The sequence below is a fragment of the Oncorhynchus kisutch genome, linkage group LG13 (genome assembly GCF_002021735.2).
Source record: "Oncorhynchus kisutch isolate 150728-3 linkage group LG13, Okis_V2, whole genome shotgun sequence".
In the NCBI taxonomy this organism is placed as follows: domain Eukaryota; kingdom Metazoa; phylum Chordata; class Actinopteri; order Salmoniformes; family Salmonidae; genus Oncorhynchus; species Oncorhynchus kisutch.
Window position 1 is genome coordinate 44,715,713 of NC_034186.2, and position 25,234 is coordinate 44,740,946.

The 25,234-nt window shown below is 41.2% G+C and overlaps 1 protein-coding gene across 3 annotated transcripts; it reads right to left on the minus strand.

Annotated features, from left to right (window-relative positions):
* Window positions 1–3,363: 3,363 nt before the first annotated feature.
* Window positions 3,364–19,345, minus strand: mutyh (mutY DNA glycosylase). 3 transcript variants are annotated; one of them, XM_031786359.1, is made up of 15 exons: window positions 18,667–19,343; window positions 18,193–18,317; window positions 17,632–17,671; window positions 17,473–17,546; window positions 17,300–17,341; window positions 17,127–17,198; window positions 16,497–16,610; window positions 16,277–16,374; window positions 15,682–15,826; window positions 15,461–15,548; window positions 15,006–15,188; window positions 11,896–12,041; window positions 11,500–11,652; window positions 3,945–3,995; window positions 3,364–3,740 (listed from the first exon to the last, which is right to left on the minus strand). In XM_031786359.1, the coding sequence occupies exons 1-15, from the start codon at window positions 18,776–18,778 to the stop codon at window positions 3,621–3,623; spliced, it is 1,563 nt and encodes a 520-aa protein (XP_031642219.1). In that variant the 5' UTR covers window positions 18,779–19,343; the 3' UTR covers window positions 3,364–3,620. The 3 variants fall into 3 exon arrangements, with proteins under 3 accessions (XP_031642219.1, XP_020353102.1, XP_031642220.1); XM_020497513.2 differs by having other exon boundaries at window positions 3,364–3,743; window positions 18,667–19,323; XM_031786360.1 differs by lacking the exons at window positions 3,364–3,740; window positions 3,945–3,995 and adding an exon at window positions 5,316–5,888 and having other exon boundaries at window positions 18,667–19,345.
* Between the last annotated feature and the right edge of the window lie 5,889 nt (window positions 19,346–25,234).

Genomic DNA, 25,234 nt, shown 5'->3' on the forward strand with positions numbered 1-25,234 from the left:
CAATGACATCACAAACAGGAAATGATGTCACTTCCTTGGCAGGAAAAAAACTGTGGTGAACCTGGATTTCATACGATTACATTTTCATCCATTATGTGTTGGTGATGTGATGTGGGAAAGCATAACATGTCCACCCTGTTAAGCAAATTTACAAAAGATGTTAATCGAATTTCATCATTTCAAAATATATTTGTCAAACAATGCAAATTCCTTTTCAAGTGGCAACCATTATACTCGCTTCATCACAATCACTTGGAGCATAGTTGCTAATTTTAGCTCAAAATGTTATTGTCCACGTAACAGAGTGGGCATGCACTCAACAGGGTGGAGAAATTGATATCTTGCAGTAATGGGTTGCAAAATATGTTTTTCTTCAGAAATTGTATCACATAATTAGTGTATATATAGCATGTATAGTATTTTAAGAATAAATAAATATCAGTTGAAATCAGGTCGTTCTGAAGGAATGGCAACTCCTTCTAGTGCAGCTGAAAGACAGCGGCAATACAGAGAATGATGTACTGCTGACCCAGAAAGAAGGAAAGAGTATCTAGAGAAAGAGTGTGAGAAATGGAGGAAAGATTAAGAGACAGGGAAGAAGGACTCAGTGACAGAGTGCAGCGTACAGAAAGGAAGAAATTCAAAAAGGATACCCCATAGCCAGTGCGTTGCTGCAGAAATTTGAGGTGAAGTGCATGCACCGGAATGGCATCAACAAATCCTTCTGGCCAAGTCCAAAGGAAAATGTTTGTTGGTACTCTGATGGACAGATCATTTGTCTGATGCCAGAGCCACAGGCTGTTAATAAACGCTCTGTGCAGATGGAAAAATCCACTTGGAAGAGCATTTGGGGTGAAAGGGGGGAGAGATGGAATGAGGGTGAGCGCGAGAGGAAGAGGGGCAGGAATGTGTTCTAATGCTAATTCCAATGATTTTTGTAGGGGCAATGTATTTTTTATGTTGTTTTTCCACAATGAATATGTAACTAAATAGCAGTTCCAATGTTGTTACTACATGTATTACTATGTTATGTCTATTCAGTATTCAGTGTTTAATTTATGTTCTGTCCCGTTATAGCTGTGCACCCTGTTATCTTGGCATCTTTTTCAAATTAATTCAGTTACATTGTCAAATATAAAGAATTTGTGTAATATATTTTTCTTCCAAGTGGATTTTTTGTTGTTGTTATACTCTTGTGAATTCTATGGTTTTTACTCGATTACTTGTAGTTTTTCTTGTTTGTCTGTAATTTTTGTAATGACTTGGTGCTGCCTATCTTGGCCAGGACGCTCTTGAAAAAGAGATTTTAAATCTCAATGAGCCCTTCCTGGTTAAAAAAAAAAAACGGGCAACACCACATAATTATAAACTTGGATAAAATAGAATTAATTCCCGTCTCAATTTAGAAAGATAAGGTGCAAATTAGATGAAGTTTTATATAAAACTTATACAAAACTTATTTCTTTAAAATTTGACCAGAACAAATGAACAGGGTTGACAAGGTTACACAATGGCTTTATGAAAAATGTAAACATCATTAAAATAGTCCAACGAAAGTAAATAAAGACAGTTACGTGCATGTCCATAACAGGGTGGACTTATCATATGGGTGATTCACTGATAATGGGTTTATAATTATCTAAGTGCTGGAGCTTAGCCAACATGTTTCAATACAAGTCTAATATTTCCATAAAAAGGAATACAAATGCTGCATGGTCCAAATGGTATGGTTTTGTGATATTGACCCCACCTCCAAACATCAGCTTCTCGTGCATTATCACCTAAATATATCATACGATAGAGGTTAAATGAACAAAGCATATTTTATGCAACATACAGTTGAAGTCAGAAGTTTACATACACATAGGGTGGAGTCATTAAAACTTATTTTTCAACCACTCCACACATTTCTTGTTAACAAACTAGTTTTGGCAAGTCGGTTAGGACATCTACTTTGTGCATGACACGTCATTTTTCCAACAATTGTTTACAGACAGAGTATTTCACTGTATCACAATTCCAGTGGGTCAGAAGTTTACATACACTAAGTTGACTGTGCCTTTAAAACATCTTGGAAAATTCCAGAAAACGATGTCTAATGGTATTAGAAGCTTCCGATAGGCTAATTGACATAATTTGAGTAAATTGGAGGTGTACCTGTGGATGTATTTCAAGGTCTACCTTCAAACTCAGGGCCTCTTTGCTTGACATCATGGGGAAATCAAAAGATATCTGGATCATCCTTGGGAGCAATTTCCAAATGCCTGACGGTACCACGTTCATCTGTACAAACAATAGTATGCAAGTATAAACACCATGGGAACACGCAGCCATCATACCGCTCAGGAAGGAGACGAGTTCTGTCTCCTAGAGATAAACGTACTTTAGTGCGAAAAGTGCAAATCAATCCCAGAACAACAGCAAAGGACCTTGTGAAGATGCTGGAGGAAACGGATACAAAAGTATCTATATCCACAGTAAAATGAGTCCTATATCGACATAACCTGAAAGGCCGCTCAGTGGCCATAAAAAGCCAGACTACTGTTTGCAACTGCACATGGGGACAAAGATTGTACTTTTGGGGGAAATTTCCTCTGGTCTGATAAAACAAAAACAGAACTGTTTGGCCATAATACCATCGTTATGGTTGGAGGAAAAAGGGGGATACTTGCAAGCCAAAGAACACCATCCCAACCGGGAAGCACAGGGGTGGCAGCATCATGTTGTGGGGGTGCTTTGCTGCATGAGGGACTGGTGCACTCCACAAAATAGATGGCATCATGAGGTATGAAAATGATGTGGATATATTGAAGCAACATCTCAAGACATCAGTCAGGAAGTTAAAGCTTGGTCGCAAATGGGTCTTTCAAGTGGACAATGTCCCCAAGCATACTTCCAAGATGTGGCAAAATGGCTTAAGGACAACAAAGGCAATGTATTGGAGTGGCCATCACAAAGCCCTGACCTCAATCCAATAGACCATTTGTGGGCTGAAAAGGCATGTGCGAGCAAGGAGGCCTACAAACCTGACTCAGTTACACCATCTCTGTCTGGAGGAATGGGCCAAGATTCACCCATCTTATTGTTGGAAACTTGTGGAAGGCTACCTGAAACGCTTGACCCAAGATTAAATTATTTAAAGACATTGCTACCAAATACTAATTGAGGGTATGTAAAATTCTGACCCACTGGGAATGTGATGAAAGAAATAAAAGCTGAAATAAATCCCTCTCTCTACTATTATTCTGACATTTCGCATTCTTAAAATAAAGTGGTGATCCTAACTGACCTAAAACAGGGATTTCTTTTCTAGGATTAAATGTCAGGAATTGTTCAAAACTGAGTTTAAATATACTTGGCTGAGTTGTATTTAAACTTCCGACTTCAACTGTATAGGAGGCCACTGTTGCAATTTGTTATTTAAAAAAAAAAAAATGTTTAAAATTGTATTCAGCATTCAACTCAATGACACACTTTTTGCTCTTAATGTATTCCACTCATAACCTTGTGGCAGTTATCCAGACAGCAAGGCACAGTAGTAGTCCTTGTATGGTACTTGATCAGCTTTAAATAAAATAAAAAAACGGCATTGTTATTCATTGTGAGTAAGTATAAATTGATCAAGTTTCTTGTTTTGGGCTCTTGAAGAAGGAACTGAGTGACAGCTGTCTGGTCCCGCTGTTTGTTGCATTGTCTTTGAGCTTTTTAGACTTGTGCTGTCCATGACTCTTAGTAGCCTTCTTCTGTTTCCCATCCGGACAGAGACAAGAACAGAGAAGAGTTACCACTGGCATCAGTATGGGTTATCAATGGGTCATTTAGTCTAGGTGTCAATGCAGAAGGATTTCAGGTATAAATTCAGAAAGTACTGTATAGCAGTACAGTATAATCATATTCGCTCTGGATAAGGGTGTCCTGCTAATGAATGTGATGTAGTGAAATACCTTGGTAGCTTGTCCCTCTTGATCCTCCATAGTGTCGTACAGCTTCATGATCTGCAAGAGATAAATGACGCATGACTATTCTTGCTCACCTTAACAGTGCTAAATCAGAAAACACTGCGTGCACACACGTACGCACACACTAGATCAAGGGTGTCAATCAAAATGTTGTACCTTGGGCCTCAGTCGGTCTTCAACGAGGTCCGGAGGGTTCCCCCAAAAAGAGGGTTATATTTCCTCGCTGTCCAAATTTTCAAAAGATAGTCCTCTATCTATCTTTTCTGCAATTTCAGATACTCTGACTGTCTAGCTTTAATTTTGGTGATTATTAGTGAGCTAAATGTAGGGTCCGTTATAATTTCTACACAGTTTAGATGTTTGTTTGTTTTTCATTTTAAAAGGGCAGTGCACCCCCAAAAAATGATTTCCTGTTTTTCTTAGATATTTCCATAACGCTCTGAAATGTAGAAAATTATGATAATGCCCTTTTAGTGTACATTTATTTTTAATTTATTATAGTTTATTTCAGGTGGGACGGAGTTTTTGGCCCACAGCATGACATCAAATCTGATTGGATTATTCTGACCAATGACGAAAAACATTTATTTGCATATGTCTCCACTTTGAAGAGGATACATCCATCAATCAGGGATATGCATATAAATATATGAACATTTGTAGCATCATGCCAACACGATCCAACAGAATTTCAATGGCAAAAGGAGGGTAAGGGAAATACAAATAAATATGTTGCGAGTTGTTTTCATGAAATAAGCACAATGATTTATTAGACATACAGTGATGATTTGAATATAAAATTGAAAAAACTGCATGGGCGCTAGTTAGTTCAAATCCAGAGTACAGAGGAAACTATGTTCTCCTGAGTTTCCCTATCGATTCAGTGGGTGCACTGTTTTATTCCAAATTGAGTTGAAGAAAATGAGACAAAAGGAACATGTTTCACTTAGGAACCGTAATCCTTATTGTAAATATCAGAAAATATGATACAATGGCAAATTCAAATCAAACTTTGTCATATACGCCAAATACAACAAGTATAGACTTTACCGTGAAATGCTTACTTACAAGCCCTTAACCAACAGTGCAGTTCAAGAAGAGTTAACTAAATATTTACCAAGTAGACTAAAATAAAAAGTGATACAATAAGAACAACGAGGCTATGTACAGGGGGCACCGGTACCGAGTCAGTGTGCGGGGGTACAGGTTAGTTGAGGTAATTTGTACATGTAGGTGGGGGTGAAGTGACTATGCATAGATAATAAACAGTGAGTAGCAGCAGTGTACAAAGGGGGGTGTCAATGTAAATTGTCCGGTGGCGATTTTATTAATTGTTCAGCAGTCTTGTGGCTTGAGGGTAGAAGCTGTTGCGGAGCCTTTTGGTCCTAGACTTGGAGCTCCGGGTATCGCTTGCCGTGTGGGAGCAAAGAAATCAGTGACTGAAGTCTGACAATTTTATTAATTTGAAATTAAAATGGTTTTATTTATTTAAAATGTTTTTATTTTGTACTACTATGTCATAATAAAAATAATAGTGTACAAAACATTATGAACATGCTCTTTCCATGAAAGACTGAGCAGGTGAATCCAGGTGATCCCTTATTAATGTCACTTGTTAAATCCACTTCAAAATCAGTGGAGGTGGGGGAGGAGACAGGTAAAAGTATGTTTAAGTCTTGAGGCAATAGAGACATGGATTGTGTATGTGTGCCATTCAGAGGGGGAACTGGTTTGTGTCAAGAACTGCAACGCTGCTGGGTCTTTCCCACAACAGTATCCCATGTGTATCAAGAAATGGTCCACCACCCAAAGGACATCCAGCCAACTTGACACAACTGTGGGAATCATTTAAAGTCAACATGGGCCAGCATCCCTGTGGAACACTTTTGACACCTTGTAGAGTCCATGACGCGATGAATTGAGGCTGTTCTGAGGGCAAAAAGGAGTGCAAACTCAACAGTAGGAAGGTGTTAATGTTCTTAATGTTTTGTTCACTGAGTGCATGTTTAATTTGAATACAATCTTTACAAATCCAAAAAGGATGCTGAATGAAATAAAACTAGTTAAACCAACAAAGTAGGCCTACATAGACATGTGTTAATTAAGGGAGGAGTTACACACACCAGTTAATGGATAACTGGTGGTACAAATATAATACTGAAAAGAAGCCAGCTGTAGACAAATCAAATGCGAGTTCAGCCAACTGTGAAAGTAAAATGCAACACAAACCGTTGATTAGTACTCAAGAGTAAAATTTTCTTCACAATTCCTTTTGGACAGATTTCACAGCTTGTACTGCCATGGTTATTACCACCACTCCCTTCTTACAATAGCTCTCTGCCTGCTGCTTCAGTTCCGACAGACAGAACTCTTTGCTTTCCCAAGACTACAACATCTGTTAATGGTGGTGCGAGGTGAAACACAGGAGGGTCACAGTGAGAATGCTGTTCATTGACTACAGCTCAGTGTTCAACACCATAGTGCCCACAAAGCTCATCACTAAGCTAAGGACCCTGGGACTAAACACCTCCCTCTGCAACTGGATCCTGGACTTCCTGACAGGCCACACCCCAGGTGGTAAGAGTAGGCAACAACACGTCTGCCACGCCGATCCTTAACACTGGGGCCCCTCAGGGGTGCGTGCTTTATCCTTTCCTGTACTCCCTGTTCACCCACGACTGCGTGGCCAAGCACGACTCCAACACCATCATTTAGTTTACTGACGATAACGGTGGCAGGCCTGATCACCAACAACGATGAGACAGCCTATAGGGAGGAGATCAGAGACCTGGTAGTGTGGTGCCAGGACAACAACCTCTCCCTCAACGTGAGCAAGACCAAGGAGTTGATCGTAGACTACAGGAGAAGGTGGGCTGAACATGCACCCATCCACATCGACGGAGCTGTAGTGAAGCGGGATCGAGAATTTCAAGTTCCTTGGTGTCCACATCACCAAAAAACTATCATGGCCCAAACACACCAAGACAGTCGTGAATAGTGCATGACAACACATTACCCCCCTCAGGAGAAAAACAAATATTTGGCATAGTTCCCCAGGCATAGTTCCCCCTCAAAAAGTTCTACAGCTACACCATCGAGAGCGTCCTGACCGGTTGCATCACCGCCTAGTTTGACAACTGCTCGGCATCCGACCGCAAGGCGCTACAGAGGGTAGTGCGCACAGCCCAGTACATCACTGGGGCCAAGATTCCTGCCATCCAGGACCTATATATTAGGCGGTGTCAGAGGAAAGTCCAAAGAATTGTCAAAGACTCCAGTCACCGAAGTCTAGGTCCAAAAGGCTCCTTAGCTTCTACCCCCAAGCCATAAGGCTGCTGAACAATGAATAAAATGGCCACCCGGACTATTTGCATTGACCCCCCCCCTTTTTGTTTTTACACTGCTGCTACTCGCTGTTTATTATCGACGCAATATCAAATCAAATGTATTTATATAGCCCTTCTTACATCAGCTGATATCTCAAAGTGCAGTACAGAAACCCAGCCTAAAACCCCAAAACAGCAAGCAATGCAGGTGTAGAAGCACGGTGGCTAGGAAAAACTCCCTAGAAAGGCCCAAACCTAGGAAGAAACCTAGAGGAACCAGGCTATGAGGGGTGGCCAATCCTGTTCTGGCTGTGCCGGGTGGAGATTACAACAGAACATGGCCAAGATGTTCAAATGTTCATAGATGACCAGCATGGTCAAATAATAATATCACAGTAGTTGTCGAGGGTGCAGCAAGTCAGCACCTCAGGAGTAAATGTCAGTTGGCTTTTCATAGCTGATCATTATGAGTATCTCTACCGCTCCTGCTGTCTCTAGAGAGTTGAAAACAGCAGGTCTGGGACAGGTAGCACGTCCGTTGAACAGGTCAGGGTTCCATAGCCGAAGGCAGAACAGTTGAAACTGGAGCAGCAATAGTCACTTTACCCCTACCTACATGCACAAATTACCTCAAAAACCTGTATCCCCGCACATCCCCTTCCAAACTCACATTAAGCATCTCCAATCCAAAATTAAATCTAGAATAGGCTTCCTATTTCGCAACACAGCATCCTTCACTCATGCTGCCAAACATACCCTCGTAAAACTGACCATCCTACCGATCCTCGACGATGTGATTTATAAAATAGCCTCCAACACTCTACACAACAAATTGGATGCAGTCTATCACATTTCCATCTGTTTTGTCACCAAAGTCCCATATACTACCAACCACTGCGACCTGTACGCTCTCGTTGGCTGGCCTTCGCTTCATACTCGTCACCAAACCCACTGGCTCCAGGTCATCTACAAGTATCTGCTAGGTAAAGCCCCACCTTATCTCGGCTCACTGGTCACCATAGCAGCACCCACCTGTAGCACGCGCTCCAGCAGGTATATCTCATTGGTCATCCCCCAAAGCCAATTTTTCCTTTGACCGCCTTCCTTCCAGTTCTCTGCTGCCAGTGACTGGAACGAACTGCACAAATCACTGAAGCTGGAGACTCTTATCTCCCTCACCAGCTGTCAGAGCAGCTCACAGATCACTGCACCTGTACATAGCCCATCTGTAATATAGCCCATCCAACTACCTCATCCCCATACTGTATTCATTTATTTATTTATTTATTTATCTTGCTCCTTTGCACCCCAGTATCTCTACTTGCACATTCATCTTCTGCACATGTACCATTCCAGTGTTTAATTGCTATATTGTAATTACTTCGCCACCATTGCCTATTTATTGCTTTACCTCACTTATCCTACCTCATTTGCACATGCTGTATTAGACTTTTTCAACTGTATTATTGAATCTGTTTGTTTATTCCATGTGTAACTCTTTGTTGTGCTTGTTGTTGTTGTGAACTGCTTTGCTTTATCTTGGCCAGGTCGCAGTTGCAAATGAGAACTTGTTCCCAACTAGCAGAACTGGTTAAATATAGGTTAAATATATATATTTTTTTATTGACTCAGTACCGGTACCACCTGTATATAGCCTCATTATTATTGTTACTTTATTGTGTGACTTGTTTTGTTTATGTCCAGCTAACAGTGAGCAAGAAGAGCAGCTTGGAGTCCTGTCTTCTTCAGTTTCTCCACTAATTCCGCCAACATTTTATTTTTCCTTCCGAGCAGGCCTTGGGGTGAAGGTCTGCAATGGGAGCAGCTGTAGACACGTTTCCGATCATCCTGATTCCAGATGTCACTAATACACAGTAGCTGTGTCTACAGGAAGTAGATCCTTCACTATATCCAGACAGATCAAACAGAATAGCTCTCCATCATCTGAAATATTAGCAGCTACAGATTTAAAATGAGTTCTAATTTCTTTCTGAACGTTAGACTCGGCGCACCAAAAATGCTGTCTTTTCTGTGTTTTAAACGTGTAAACGTGTTTTTTTTTTATGTATCAGTGATATTTCCTGGTTGAAAATACAATCTTCACAGGACCTTCTAAGCAGCAGGTTTGCATTGGCCGGGAGTTTCGGCTTTCCATGGTTACATCACCATGTAGTGAATTAGTTAATAGACAAATAACAAAGTTCTAAACCGCTAATTTTCAGTTTTCCCCTCCTCACTCAGACCACTTCCAGACAGTACGAGCTAAATTCTGGCTTGAGAAATTAATGGAAATAAGGTGCAGAAATGATTTGATATAAAATGGCTGAATTGGGCCTTTAAGAAGTAGAGACCGAGGCATAGAGGCAGAGACCAAGTCCAATGTTGTGTCATAGAGTGAAGGTGAGTGAGTCTTGAGTTCAATTATATTTTCAGATAAGGAGTGGTTTATGGACCAAAGTACATGCAATAGAAAAGCTAACTCCTATGTGCAGTAGACATATGGCTATATTAATTGCACAACATATTTCACTCCATTTGTGAAATGTGAACCAACAATGCCTTCCAAAAGTACTCACACCCCTTGATTTTGTTGAGTTACAAAGTGGAATTAAGATGGATGTCATTTTTTTGTCGACGATCTACACAAAATACTTGAACGTCAAAAGTGGAAGATTTTAAAAAATATGTTTTTTAAAGAATTAATGAAAAATAATGGGAGGGCATATAAAGCGAACGTCTAGCAACCTGAAGGTTGCGAGTTTGAAGCTCATCACGGACAACATCAGCATTTTAATTAATTAGCAACTACTTACTACTTTTTAGCTACTTTGCAACTACTTAGGATGTTAGCTAACCCTTGCCAGCTAGCTAACATTAGCCACCTAGCTACAATTCGTAACATATAGTACATTTTGCAAATCCATAACATTTTCTAAGTTTGCAAATACCTAACATATAATAAAAAAATTGCCATTCGTAACATATCATACGAAATAGGTGATGGACATCCACAAATTAATACATACCATACGACATGGATTTACATACAGAATAATTCAAAATGCTCTGAGACCAGGTTGATTTTCAAGCAGATGTAAGTAAAAACTAACTACGCCATTCAGGAACATGCCATGTCGTCTTGGTAATCAAAGCAATGTAGATTTGGCCTTGTGTTTTAGGATATTGTTCTGCTAAAAGGCAAATGTCTTCCAGTGTCTGTTGGAAAATAGACTGAACCAGGTTTTCCTCTAGGATTTTGCCTGTGCTTAGCTCCATTCTGTTTATTTTTATTCTGAAAAACTCTGCAGTTCTTGCCGATGACAAGCATACCCATAACGTGATGCAGCCACCACCATGCTTGAAAATATCAAGTGTGGTACTCAGTCATGTGTTGTGTTGGATTTGCTTCAAACATTCTTTGTATTCAGGACATAAATATAGTTTCTTTACCACATTTATTTTTGCAGAACTACTTTAGTGTCTTGTTGCAAACAGGATGCATGTTTTGGAATATTTGTATTCTGTAAAGGCTTCCTTCTTTTCACTCTGTAATTTAGGTGAGTATTGTGGAGTAACTACAATTTTGTTGATCCATCCTCAGTTTACTACCTATCACAGCCAATAAACTCTGTAACCGTTTAAAACGATCACCATTGGCCTCATGGTGAAATCGCTAAGCGGATCCCTTCCTCTCTGGCAACTGAGTTAGTGAGGATGCCTGTATCTTTGTAGTGACTGGGTGTATTGATACACCATCCAAAAGTGTAATTAATAACTTCTCCATGCTCAAAGGGATATTCAGTATCTACTTTGTTTACTAACAATCAGTGCCCTCCCTTACGAAAAAAGATTGCAATCAGAGAGCAGTATAACTGCAGTTTGCTGCAAAAACTGCATCCAAAATAAATAAAAAATGTACTGTAGAAATGTTGCAGTGTAACGGCAGTTACATCCCAAATACCGCAGTTAATGCAGTTTTACTGAAGCTTGTAAACTGATATTTTTTCATTGTAGGGGCTTCTTGCGAGGCATTGGAAAACCTCCCTGGTCTTTCTGGTTGAACCTGTGCTTGAATTTCACTACTCGACTGAGGGACCTTTCAGATAATTGTATGTGTGGGGTACAATCTTAGTGGTAAAAGATCATGTTAACCACTATTAGTGTTAGCGCACACACAAACACACAGTAGATCATAGCAAGTTACGATTACTAACCTTCTTCACTCCAGTGGATACAGCAGCTTCCTGCAGGGAAGGTCTAGTGAGCCAGCGTGTAGTACTCTGGGCTTTCCCTCCCTCTCCAGAGACATTCAAACACAGGCTGTACACAACATATGTCTGGTGGATGTGGGAGAAGATATGAACCACCTGTACAGTAGAAAAACACCAACAGTCAATTGCAATGACTTAGGGAGAAGCCTAGCTTAGCATACTAATACAAACTTAGAATGACAGGAGTCCGAATAACAAGTCATTTGTTCAGAATTTTGACAGGGAAATGTATAATAATACTCATAGGAACTATGGGACAATAGGGTGCAATTTGGGACATATTCTTTAATGTCCCTGATAGGCAAAACATAACAGTAGGCCCTGTTCTCCTGTACATACCTCCCCCACATACTGGAGCAGCCCGTTGTCCAGCCGAACTCCCAACAATCTCTCCACCCCAGCACACAGCGCCCCCCTCTGTTTCATCTCAGAATTCTCCCCCTCCAGGAGCAGGCTAGGGAACTCCCACATACCAGCCAAAAGTCCTACAAGGAAGTAAAGAAGGAAGGAAAAAGGCAAGCAGACAAGACAGTTAATGAGTGTGCTCAAAATTCCCAACTGATAATAAAAAGGTTACCTTTGATAAATATGTTAGTGAAAACAATGGTAAAGATATAGTAAATACACCCACCTTGGAGCTGTACAACGGCACAAAACATCATGAAAAAACAACAGGGATGGTGCGAAATTAAAATGCTTGGAAGGTGTGTTTTAGTGCTATACTAGAGCCCTGTCCCAAATGGTACCCTATTCACGATATATTGAATGTAAGGACCAGGGCTCTAAACTAACCATTTTCATTGGTAGCACTGGTGCTCCCAACTTTAAAGTTACTGCGCAATAGCGAGCAGTAGTTCTCCGACGGTCCTAGCTAGCTAGCTTTTTTGTAGGCTAGTTCGCAGCAGCTGCAGCAGGTGTTACCGAAGATGTTGTTGCTCATTTGTTAGCTTCTCCCTTTTCAAGAATAACTTTCAACAAGAAGTTAAGTTTCAAATTATCCTCATCTGGTAGGTGGAACTGTGTTTTTTTATTGCAGCTCACTCGCTGTTGCCTGCCATCTCTTTGAAAATAACTTGTGTGCGAATCATTGTGGCATTTAACATTTTGGATCACCGGTTACTTTGTGGGCTAAGCGTGAAAAGTTTTTTTTTTTTGCAATGGGAAGTAATAGTTGTACATTTCGATTGGCAAATGCTTGGCCTAATGGTTGTGTCTTGGTATTCTTATGATTGGGACCTACTGGATAATTATGTCTGAGTGAAGGGCCTGCTTATCCTTTAAAATCAGGTTGTGTGTGACTCTGGTGTGGGTATACTGCCCGGTGAAGGAAAGGTGCCCTGTGTGAAAAATCCTATATTTTCCTATGTTTTTTTTTTAACAGGTGTTCCTGTAGATCTTTCATATTTTCACAAGATGCATTCAGGAGACCATTTTTTGAGGTCTTGTAAAAATCCCCCAAAATATATTTTTGGAGGGTGATGTTGCCCTTTAATTCAATTGAGCAAAAATAAATGCCCTCCCCATTGATACAAATTAGCATGACACCATTATGTCGGGTCGACCTACTTTTCAGTCAAAGTTTATCTGGGAAGTTTTTGGGGGAAAGCTTTTAGAAAATGTTCATGCAAACAGCGTGTTCATGAATTAGTCTGCTAACCAAGACTTAGTTAGCATTTACTGGAAAATATCATAAGTTGAAACGTTTTTCCTACCTACCCTAATGGCTACTGATGTCATTCTTCTGTGAGCTGCTCCGTGAGACAACCAGTTGAGAGCTGTGTGCTCTTGATTTCTCTATTGTACTACATAATCGATAAGTCCTATACCTCCACCACGCTGCTTTGATGTGGATCAGTGGGGATTAAGAAGTGAGTAGAAGCAAAGCTCACTGAAACAAAAACTGGGTATACGGCCTGCGTATAGCCTCCAATACACCACTGGCCCTTTGTGTTTGACAAAAGGTGAACTCTCCTACGTGAGTGCGCTGGTATTATGGTTGTTGTTCTTTCAGCATCACGAGCCTGTCACACACTGAAGGCCTAGGTCCAATAGGTTCGCCACTGTACTAACCTGTCACACACTGAGGTCCAATAGGTCATGTCACATACTGCAGTCCAATAGGTTTGCCACTGTACTAACCTGTCACACACTGAAGGCCTAGGTCCAATAGGTTCGCCACTGTACTAACCTGCCACACACTGAAGGCCTAGGTCCAATAGGTTCACCACTGTACTAACCTGTCACACACTGAAGGCCTGGGTCCAATAGGTTTGCCACTGTACTAACATGCTTATAATAGATATAAAGACTAACAATTTTACTCCGCTGGTATCTCACAGAGACAAGACACCCAATATGTGGTCTCGGGTACTACAATATTGATGGCTACTTCGCGAATATGAACTCGTCATGGCCAGAAAAGGTGAGGAATGGTTATGATATCTGTTATGTTCATAAATTAAATATTGTCTACACAAGAAATGGCACTTTACAGTATTCAGACGTAGCCTACAAACGCCAACGGAAAAGGTGAACCCCATATTCTACCGTTAAACTGCGCTTCTGATCGCATAGAGCAAAATAGGCTGCTTGAAATAGCTCATTTATTTACTACTGTAAAGTGGGACCAACTAAAAGAGAAATGGGACAAATAGTAGCCTGTCCTAACTTGTTTTTGGCCTACAGGCTATTTCGTGAGTCGTCTATGAAACCATCAGTCAGAAAAGGTGAGGAAGTTATTTAGCAATGAAAAGAAAGAAATTATAGGAAATATAGGCCTATTTCTAATTATTTTAGAATGCAAAGATAAATAGATCTCGTCTCACTAACGGCTAATGATTGCATCTAGTCATTATATTTAGCTAGACCTACCTGTTCTTTTGATATGAATAAGACCTTTATCATATATTCCCCATTTCCACAAGGCTACTACTAAGCTACTTTTGGCTTCTTGCAATGCTTCAGACTTCAACCACTAGAAACTGTGCGTACTCATGGTCTAAAGTTTGCGGGAGGACAAGCACATTCTCACGGCAAGTGCCAATTTCTAAGTGGCAACTTTGCGTTAACTGGCGCACTCATGATTTGAGGCGGAAAATGTGCATAAGAAACATTTAGAAATGAGGCCTCATTATCTTTTTTTTTTATCTAGAAACTAGATGTTTCCTCTGTAGTAAATGGGGCCACCATGGCACTAACAAATCTGCACTTCTTTCTCTAGGGCACTCGGAAACAAGAAAGGTCCAGCGAAGCCTAATCAATACAACAATTAATTATTATCTAGAAGTTGTTGTTTTTTCTTCTAGGGGCACTGGTGCTCCCAAATAGAAATTCCAAGTCGCACTGCTAAATATTTAGGAGCATATGCAACCAAAAATCTTCACTCTTTAGAGCCCTGATAGGGACTAGGGTGCCATTTAAGACACAGCCTATATTAAAGGGCAGCTGACCTTTGCTCGGCCTTTGGGTGAGCAGGTACTCGACATCTCCTCCTGCTCCTGGTCGGGACGCCACACAGGTGAGTGTGCGCTCCACACGAGGAGCTTTCTTCACCGGCTTCCTGGGGAAGTTCAGAACGCCCAGTTGGCTGTCCCAGGGTTCCGTGGGGCACAGGTTACATGTTCCTGAGGTCACTGGAGGGGGGGGGGGTCAAAGTTAGGAGGACAAAGTTAGGGGAGGAGTCAGGAAGTGTTTACACGTTGCGCGATAATTATTTGGCGACGTCAAGGAGGCACACACATACCGGGAGCTAGAGTATCTGTTACAAAGACTTGTAGACAACAATAAATATTTCTATCAAATATGCTTTAATAACCGTATTCAAAATACCAGGTATATGACTACCATCCTTATATGCCCCAACCTTTGAAACAACGAAAAGGAAAAAAATTAAATAAACACTTACCACAATCCTCTACATCTGGCAGAGATGCAGGTACCCTGTTCAATTTACCCAGAAGCTTTGTTGAGTTCTCCTCTCGTTTGACGCTAACCTGCACAGAGAGAGAGAGAGAGAGAGACACTAACACAGTAGCGACATATGCACTGGAGACTCATCACCACTGGTCTGGAATAGGCAAATGCCTATTGGTCTCATTATTAAGGTTGATGACTTCAGTGTGGTACCTTCCTGTAGGAGTGGCAGAGAGTCTGTATGGGACACTGGTGGCACTGGGGGCCTTTAGGGGTGCACACCCTCGCCCCCAGCTCCATCATGGCCTGGTTAAAGTCCCCTGGTCTCTCTTGGGACACCAACGTGTTGGCGGTACTCCTAGAATACACACAGAGGAACAATGAATCCTTAAAAACAATTACCAAGGGAACCATACAGTATCTATAAGAATACGCATCAAGTCAACAACAAGAGACTGAGTATGATGATTTAGGTGTTGGGATTGGTCAACTATGTCTTCATTGTAACAGCTTGTATTAAACATAGATGACCCCCACTGGACCAGTGGAGGCTGCAGAGGGGAGGACAGCTCATAATAATGGACTGAACGGAACAAATGGAATGGCATCAAACACCTGGAAACCGTGTGTTTAATGTACTTGATACCATTCCACTGATTCCACTCCCGTCATTACCACAAGCCCGTTCTCCCCAATTAAGGTGCCACCAACCTACAGTGCACTGGACAGATGTTAAATATCCACTGAAGAATCACCATTAGAAAAACTTTTTTTTTCTTCCTCACTTCAACTATGAGTTCAACCTCACCATAGAGCTTCAGTCACTGCTGGGCTTGTACTGTCGGCCCCTATAGCCCGCACCCGACACAGGACCCGGATCACATTCCCATCAACAGCTCCCGTCACCTGGGCAACAGAGGTCACAGGTCATGTCAGTGAACGATGATGCCAAAGAGGGAGGGTTTAAAAAAAAATAAAAAAATGTTAAGTTGTGTGTGAGCATGCGCACGTATAGAGAGAGCTCTGACCTGGCCCAGCGCGATGGAGCCCACAGCTGCGGCGGTGTAGCGGCCCACTCCAGGCAGCTGCTTCAGCAGAGCCTCAACCGTCCTGGGCATCTCTCCCCCCAGCTCTGCTACCACCTGTAGTACAAATCACAGCCAGACAGGACAAAAACAACACACTCAGAAGTCACTATAGACAGAGAACAGGCGCTCAATAGTTCAAGCAACACAGTACATGTCACCAGCTTGTCGATTTTGGCATTGGCTAGAACAATGTCTACTCTTACCAGTCACATTGGCAGATGGTCACCCAGTTCAATCCAAACATCACATCCAAGAAATCAACAGCGTGTTTGTGTGTTGTTTTAAAATTACAAAACATTGCGCATGCGTTTTCTGAGATTTGTCTTCATTCAAAATAGTGGCTGGTAAAAATGTGGGCAGCCACCAAAAAAGTACATTTCCCATCCATGTCCCCAACTCAACAGACACCTAACATCAAAGATAAAATCCTGTTTTTGAGAGAGGCAGAGGCAGTCGACAACATAAACCAAAGACAGCTCTCCACTTGTCATAGACGTGTCCCGTTGGTGTGGTGGTAAGCCTCGCTTGAGCCAGGACATACTGTAAATAATATATGCCATAGACACAGACCTTCTGAGCTCCTTCCTGAAGTCTCTTTCCCCGGGAGTAGTACCCAAGCCCAGCCCACATCTGATTGACTTCCTGTGCGGATAAAAAAAAAAGATGATCATTGATGACAAGGTGGTCAGAGCACACAGGCATTTTCAACCTCACAGACCCTCATTTGCATTCATTGTAATCACCTCCAACGTAGCCGCTGCAAGACCCTGTACTGTTGGCCACCGCTGGAAAAGAATGAGGCAACAAACAAAAAAACGCAAGGAGAAGAGATGAAACCAAATGCATTGTTTCTGTGATTACCAAGTCTGCTTAAATCAAGTTTAGACTTCATACGAGACCCGACGGACTGGCCCACCTTCATCCACTTATTGTAGTAGTCGATCACAGTGGCAACCTGGGTCTGCTGTAGCATGATTTCTGAGACCCAAACTAGAGAGGAAACCAGGTCAATTTAGGATAACACAAAAGGCCCACTAGTTATTATTATACGAGAGTTGAGCACGCAGCGTCTTACCTGCATATGTCCTGATGTTGATGTCCGGTTCTGTCAGAGCCTATTAAGGAAACATTAAGTGAAAAGTAACATTTATTCCAGCTAAGCAGTTCTGTATGTAATGGAAATAAGAACTCATTCCACAGCTAGCTTGAAATGCCGTCAACAGTCCTGTCAAATTGAAGCCAACAGGTGGTTGGTTAAGTTGTCAGGGAGGGCGGTTACGTGTGTTAGTGAGGCAGAGGGCCCCGGGTTCGAGCCGTGGTACGGCCACTTTACCCCGAGTTGAGAGGGAGGAAACGAATACTGCTAAAATAGCCCACCGATGTAAATTTCATATACCATATGTCAAATTATGGATTATATTCATGAGTCATTATAATATTTGGACACTATCGAAAATGAGATGGTGCATCTCAAGAGATTTCATCCTGCAAAATATCTAATAAATATTCTAACAGACGTTCCAATGGTATAAGGGAGTACATTCGTACACACTCAATCATCATGGTCATGCCTTGTTGTGCGTGTAAGGCATCAATGAAACCGTAATGGGAAAATATATTATATAATTCTCTTTACCACAGTTCTCCAGGGTAACTCTCTCTTCCCCTGGTCATACCAGTAAAGGATGCGTGTCCTAAAGAGTGTAATGTCAGCAGGATCATGGAATGAATGGTATGTAGACGCTGCAGTCTCATCGGGCTCTGAGGGGAGGGAAAACGTTACAGCATGCCATTGTGAAATCACATGTTTGGTTGTGGCAATCACTCAAATTCATCAATAGTCAATAGAGACTCAGGGCAGAGAGAAAGAGAGACTAGGAGACAAAGATTGAGAGAAATGACTGAGACACATCTCGAAATAAAGATGGAAGACTGAGAGTGAATGCACAGAGAAAGATTAGGAGAGGGGGAGAGGCATGTTGCATAACTTGTGCCAGGAGTCTCCACCGTTGTCCTAACGTATTCAAATATGTTGCTGATATTCTCTGTTCAAATATTTTTTTGTAACTTTTTTGACTAGTGAGACAAAAGTCCCAACGTGTAGGCCTACCTTGTTTCACAGTTGCATTCGCTCTTTTCCCCAATGGTTTTGCTGACGACGACTCGGTTTTGTCCAGCGCAACTCTCTTCCTCTTCTGCATCGCTGATCGAAGCCTGCTCATAATAACAAATTCTCTCCCCGCTTTGGTCCGTATAGTTGGCAAGTTAAACTAGCTACTAGTGGATATATTATCCACAATCAACAACAATGTTCACTATTGTTGTTCACGCAATACTCCGATCAAGTTGTTTGTTTACCTATAGACAGCGCACATGACATCTCCCGCCACTATAGCGACTTATGGAGGGGACAGAAGCCGTTTGTCCAATCCGCTACTAGCTAAAACACTTCCACTAAAACGCCTCCGCTATATTTAAAGGTGCATAGCCTTTACGGTGGATTTATTGTTGATTTAGGTGGAAATAAAAGTGAAAATTTTGATAGGGGCCACTGCACTTAAGATAAGCTACTGTGGCAAACATGTATTTATCTTCTACTTGTTATTTGATCAATTGATGGTCATTGATTGGCCACGGAGTTCACTGAGGGAAGAATTGAATACATCATGACCCTGCCGCAGGCCCTCTAGTCTAGCTGGTAGTGCTGAGCTATTACCGGAGTTATTTTTCGTTTTTTAAACAACTAATTGACCTTCTTCGGTTCAATTATTTGAATTCCATTTCGTTATTTTTTCCCCTGTAAGCACAATGCTCACATTGCACAGTTTCCCTACAGATAAATCAGATCCAACCTGGACTGTGCAATATTCTCTACCGAAAAAATATATAAATGCAGTAAACATGTGAATTGTTGGTCTCATTTTTCATCAGCTGAAATTAAAGATCCCAGATATTTTCCATATGCACAAAAAGCTAATTTCTCTCAAAATGTGTTTACATCCCTGTTACAACAAAGCTTTCTTAGTGACCAACAAGCTTTCTCTACCCTTAACCTTGTTCTGAACACCTCCAAAACAAAGGTCATGTGGTTTGGTAAGAAGAATGTCCCTCTCCCCACACGTGTGATTACTACCTCTGAGGGTTTCGAGCTTGAGGTACAAGTATTTGGGAGTATAATTATTTTTTTAAAGACAGAAAGACAGTACACTGTCCTTCTCTCAGCACATATCAAAGCTGCAGGCTGAAGTTAAATCTAGACTTGGTTTCCTCTATCGTAATCGCTCCTCTTTCACCCCAGCTGCCAATCTAACCCTGATTCAGATGACCATTCTACCCATGATAGATTACGGATACATCATTTAAAGATTAGCAGGTGAGGGTGCTCTCGAAATGATGTTTTTTTACCATTCGGCCATCATATTTGCTACCAATGCTCCTTATAGGACACATCACTGCACTCTATACTCCTCTGTAAACGGGTCATCTCTGTATACCCGTCACAAGACCCACTGGTTGATGCTTATTTATAAAAACCCTCTTAGGCCCTCATCCTCCACATACACCACCTGTTCTGCGAGTCACATTCTGTTAAAGGTCCCCAAAGCACACATATCACTGGGTCGCTCCTCTTTTCAGTTCGCTGCAGCTTGCGACTGGAACGAGCTGCAACAAACACTCAAACTGGACAGTTTTATCTCAATCTTTTCATTCAAAGACTCAATCATGGACACTATTACTGACAGTTGTGGCTGCTTTGCGTGATGTACTGTTGTCTCTACCTTCTTGCCCTTTGTGCTGTTTTCTGTGCCCAAAAATGTTTGTAACATGTTTTGTGCTGCTACAATGCTGTTTTTCAACCATGTTGTTGTCATGTTGTGTTGCTACCATGCTGTGTTGTCATGTGTTGCTGCCTTGATATGTTGTTGTCTTAGGTCTCTCTTTATGTAGTGTTGTGTTGTCTCTCTTGTCGTGTTGTGTGTTTTGTCCTATATATATATTATATATATTTTTAATCCCAGCTCTGTCCCCGCAGGTGGTCTTTTGCCTTTTGGTAGGCCGCCATTGTAAATAAGAATTTGTTCTTATCTGACTTGCCTTGTTAAATAAAGATGAAATACATTTTTCTTTTTAAATAGTGAAAATCTCCTTTCACAAGATAATCCATCCACCTGACAGGTGTGGCATATCAAGAAGCTGATTAAACGCATGATTGTTACACAGGTGCACCTTGTGCTGGGGGCAATAAAAGGCCACTCTAAAATGTGCCGTTTTGAGGAAGCGTGCAATTGGCATGCTGACTGCAGGAAAGGCCACCAGAGCGGTTGCCAGAAAATTCTCTACCATAAGCCGCCTCCAATGTTGTTTTTGAGAATTTGGCAGTACGTCCAACCAGACAGCTGATGAAACTGTAGGTTTGCACAACTGAAGAATTTCTGCGCAAACTGTCAGAAACCGTCTCAGTGAAGCTCATCTGCATGCTTGTCGTCCTAATTAGGGTCTTGACCTGACTGCAGTTCGGCTTTGTAACCAAGTTCAGTGGGCAACTGCTCACCTCGATGGTCACTGGCACGCTGGAAAAGTGTGCTCTTCACAGATGAATCCCATGTTCAACTGCACCGGCAGATGACAGTATGGCGCCGTGTGGGCAAGCCGTTTTCTGATGTCAACATTGTGAACAGAGTTCCCCGTGGTGGTGGGGTTATGGTATGAGCAGGCATAAGCTATGGACAATGAACACAATTGCATCTTATCAATGGCAATTTGAATGCATAGAGATACCGTGACGAGATCCTGATGTCGCAAGGATCTGAAACTGAAAATGTCTCAGTTCTTCCATGGCCTGCAACTCACCAGGCATGTCACCCATGGAGCATGTTTGGGATGCTCTACCGACAGCGTGTTCCAGTTCCCGCCAAAATCCAGCAACTTTGCACAGCCATTGAAGAGGAGTGAGACAACAATCCACAGTCAAAATCAATAGCCTGATCAACTCTATGCGAAGGAGATGTGTCACGCTGCATGAGTCAAATGGTGGTCACACAGATGCTGACTGTTGTTCTGATCCACAACCCTACCATTTTTTTAAGGTATCTGTAACCAACAGATGCATATCTGTATTCATGTGAAATCCATAGATTAGGGCCTAAATAATTCATTTAAATTGACTGATTTCCTTCTATGATCTGTAACTTAGTAAAATCTTTCAAATTGTTGCATGTTGTGTTTATATTTTTGTTCAGTGTACATAGTTTAGCACAGCGTTCTCAAACTCAGTCCTCGGCACCCCTAGGGGTGCACATTTAGGTTTTTGACCTAACAGTACACAGCTGATTCAAATTATCAAAGATTGATGATTAGTTGATTATCTGAAGTGTAGTGCTTGGGCAAAAACCAAAACGTGCACACATTGGGGTCCTGAGGACCGAGTTTGGGGAAAACCTGGTTTAGTGCATAAAATGTGGTAATAAACTACAACTACCATAATCCATTGCGCATATACTACATATTGTCCTGTCTGTCTCTTTTACAACTGCTAAGAGACAAGCATGCAGGATCGTGTGGGGATATAGAGAGCAGGTGTTGCTTTGCAAGGTATTGCTACCTGAAAATACACGATCAAAGTGAAAGATAGTTAGTGTCATTTGAATGAACATTCTTCATTGGGGCGGCAGAGTAGCCTAGTGGTTACAGCATTGGACTAGTAACCGGAAGCTGACAAGGTACAAATCTGTCGTTCTGCCCCTGAACAGGCAGTTAACCCACTGTTCCCAGGCCGTCATTGTAAATAAGAATTTGTTCTTAACTGACTTGCCTGGTTAAATTTTTTTTTAAAGATAGTTGGTATTCAGCAGTCATAAAAGTATGCCTTATTTACTTTGAAGAACTACAAAATAATGATTTTGTCAGACAGCACAGGCAGCAGCTCTATAGAGATGAGATGATGACTTGGAATGAAATAATAAAGGGGGGGGCTTCCACTTATCCTTCCACTTATACTGTGTTTTCAATATACCCCTCAAAATACCCCTCAACAGAGTCATGTCAAGCTGTGTAGAATTGCAGGAAATGGGTTTTAAAATATAATTTTTAAAACGGGGGAGGACCCCCCCAGGACCCCATCTACTATTCGTCCCCCCCATGACCCCATCTACCATTCGTCCCCCCCACGACCCCATCTACCATTCGTCCCCCCCACGACCCCATCTACCATTCGTCCCCCCCACGACCCCATCTACTATTCGTCCCCCCCCCCCCAGGACCCCATCTACTATTCGTCCCCCCCACGACCCAGTCTACTATTCGTCTCACCCAATATCTTCACCACAATTTCTGTTTTGACGTGGTGGATCTATAAGATATTGGATAGGAAGTGTACGCAAGGTTACTACCCTTATACCAAACCAACCATTTCAGTATCAGAATTCAAACAGAGCCATGGAGTAAGCAGATAACCATTATGGTGAAATATAAAAATAAGTTCCTATATATAAATTATATAATGTGTTAATGTGTTACAATGAGGTAATAATCAATAAAATAATGACAGTAAATACACCACAACATGCAGGTGTTGTGGCTCTGTTTTGGTTATTATTGCATTGAATGATTGCCATTGGATAACAGGGAGTAATGGCTCATACTCTGGTTTATACGCCAGCTTGTTGTTGTTAACCCATTAGAAAAACTCCTCTTTTCTCAAGTCTGCCAGTCAAATCCAACTATAAAGCCAGAAGGCATCTGTCTTTGCATACTCTTCAACTCCAGTGTTGAGAAACAGCTAATCAGGGGAAAAACCATAGAAATAGAATGAATCGAACCTCTAACCGTGGCAACATTGATTGGGGAACTCATGGGTACACTCGCATTGGCTGCCTGGTATTGTGATACAATCATTTCTATGGTAATGAAGAATGTTCATTCAAATGACACTAACTAAAGTAGTCATGCAATGGAATGTATTTTTTGTAATGCCAGTTGAGTTGATTCAACAATGGTTTTTAATTTCAATAACTGGATGGTTTGACAACTTATTTTAGTAGCATTTTTTCATACTCACTAAAGTTTTTTGAACAAATTATTTGCGCCTCTGCCATTGTTTTGTCTCAAGAGTCACACCAGTAATGGTGTTTTCAATTCCTTTCCGAGTTTTTATGAGCACCATTAGACCAACAGCATGTGCTCATACTTAACCTAATGCTTAACCCAGGTGTTCTCATTTAGGCCTACTTACCTTACTCCAGGACTCCATAGTCTCCGACTAACTAAGCCAAATTTAAGCCACATTCATGCAAGCTACTTAAATGTCCTAGTTGAACTAGTACACATTAAGGCCTACTCCTGGCTTAATCTAAGCCCTGCCTGTGAAGCCGTCCCTTTATATAATTCTATGATTAGGTAGCTGCCTAGAGCGGCAGTTTGACGAGGGCGGCCATTTCTGAGTTAAACTGACCAAGACGCACCCCCAGCAACACATAACACCTCACATTATTCTGCCTAAATGATAACTTCTCTCACCAAGTGGCATGAGGCATTTTCATTTGACTTCACTAACAACAAGAGGGCTTTGTTGGAGCCTATATTGTCCTATATAAAAAAAAAAGAGCTAGGCCTACCTCTTTGACAGACACAATTATGCTATCAATAGATTTGTTGGTAGCCAAATCCTCCAATACTGTCACCATGCACTCCTTAAATACCTCTGTGTCTGGTAAGGGCTTGGTGTGTTTGGTTAAAACCAGGGCTCAAATTGAGTGAGGGTATGGCATACCCTTTGATAAAGAAAAGGGCAAAATGATACCTATTGTTAGCTTTATATTTTGAAATAAATTAATAAAAAGTATGCAGATTATATAAAGAGTTCTATAACAATGCTTAACTCCATGATGCATTATGCTAGAAACAAAGCTTTAAAATGCCCACAAAAGACGTGACTCTGATGCATATGGGGATATATTGATTCCTCACTATGACATTCTGAAGCTGTGCTGCGGCCTTCAATATTGGAGGAGACAAAACATGAACTTTGCTATTTAATTATTTTCAAACAGCAGGGGTTTGTTGTAAACAAGAAACTCTGGTTTGACATTGGAGAAATATGGTAAGAATGCCCGTTTCTCTCCATTCTTCCCTGAAACTTCTATTTTCATTGTCCACCTTTCTTTTGAGACATTTTGATAGAACATCTGTTGATTACAATCTGTTTTTCCACAATCAATGCACAAAGAAATGTAAAACTCATTGAATAGAGATATTGGTTATTTGGTCAGTGTAATCAGATCGAACATATTAGGATATGTTATTGACATTGAACTGATTATATAGCCTGCTTTCCAGATGTGTAAACAATTGTGTTTAATTAGCCTATGAATTAGGCCAATAATATATTCTGTTCTGCTGACTATTAGCTGAGAAAAAAATTTGCGAGGCAAACCTATTGCTGACCCCTGCTGTACACTTGCCTATTTTAGTTGAGCTGGGATAGGAGGGTGGCCATTTTTTTTGTCTCGCCTACATTTTTTGGGGTGCATGTGAGTGGAGGGTCATACTATGGGATCAATATAATGCCAAATGTATTTACAAATGTAAATCACCAATCCACAAATGTAAATCACCAATCCACAAATGTATATCACTTTCCACAAATGTAAATCACAAATCCACATGTGTAAATCACAAAT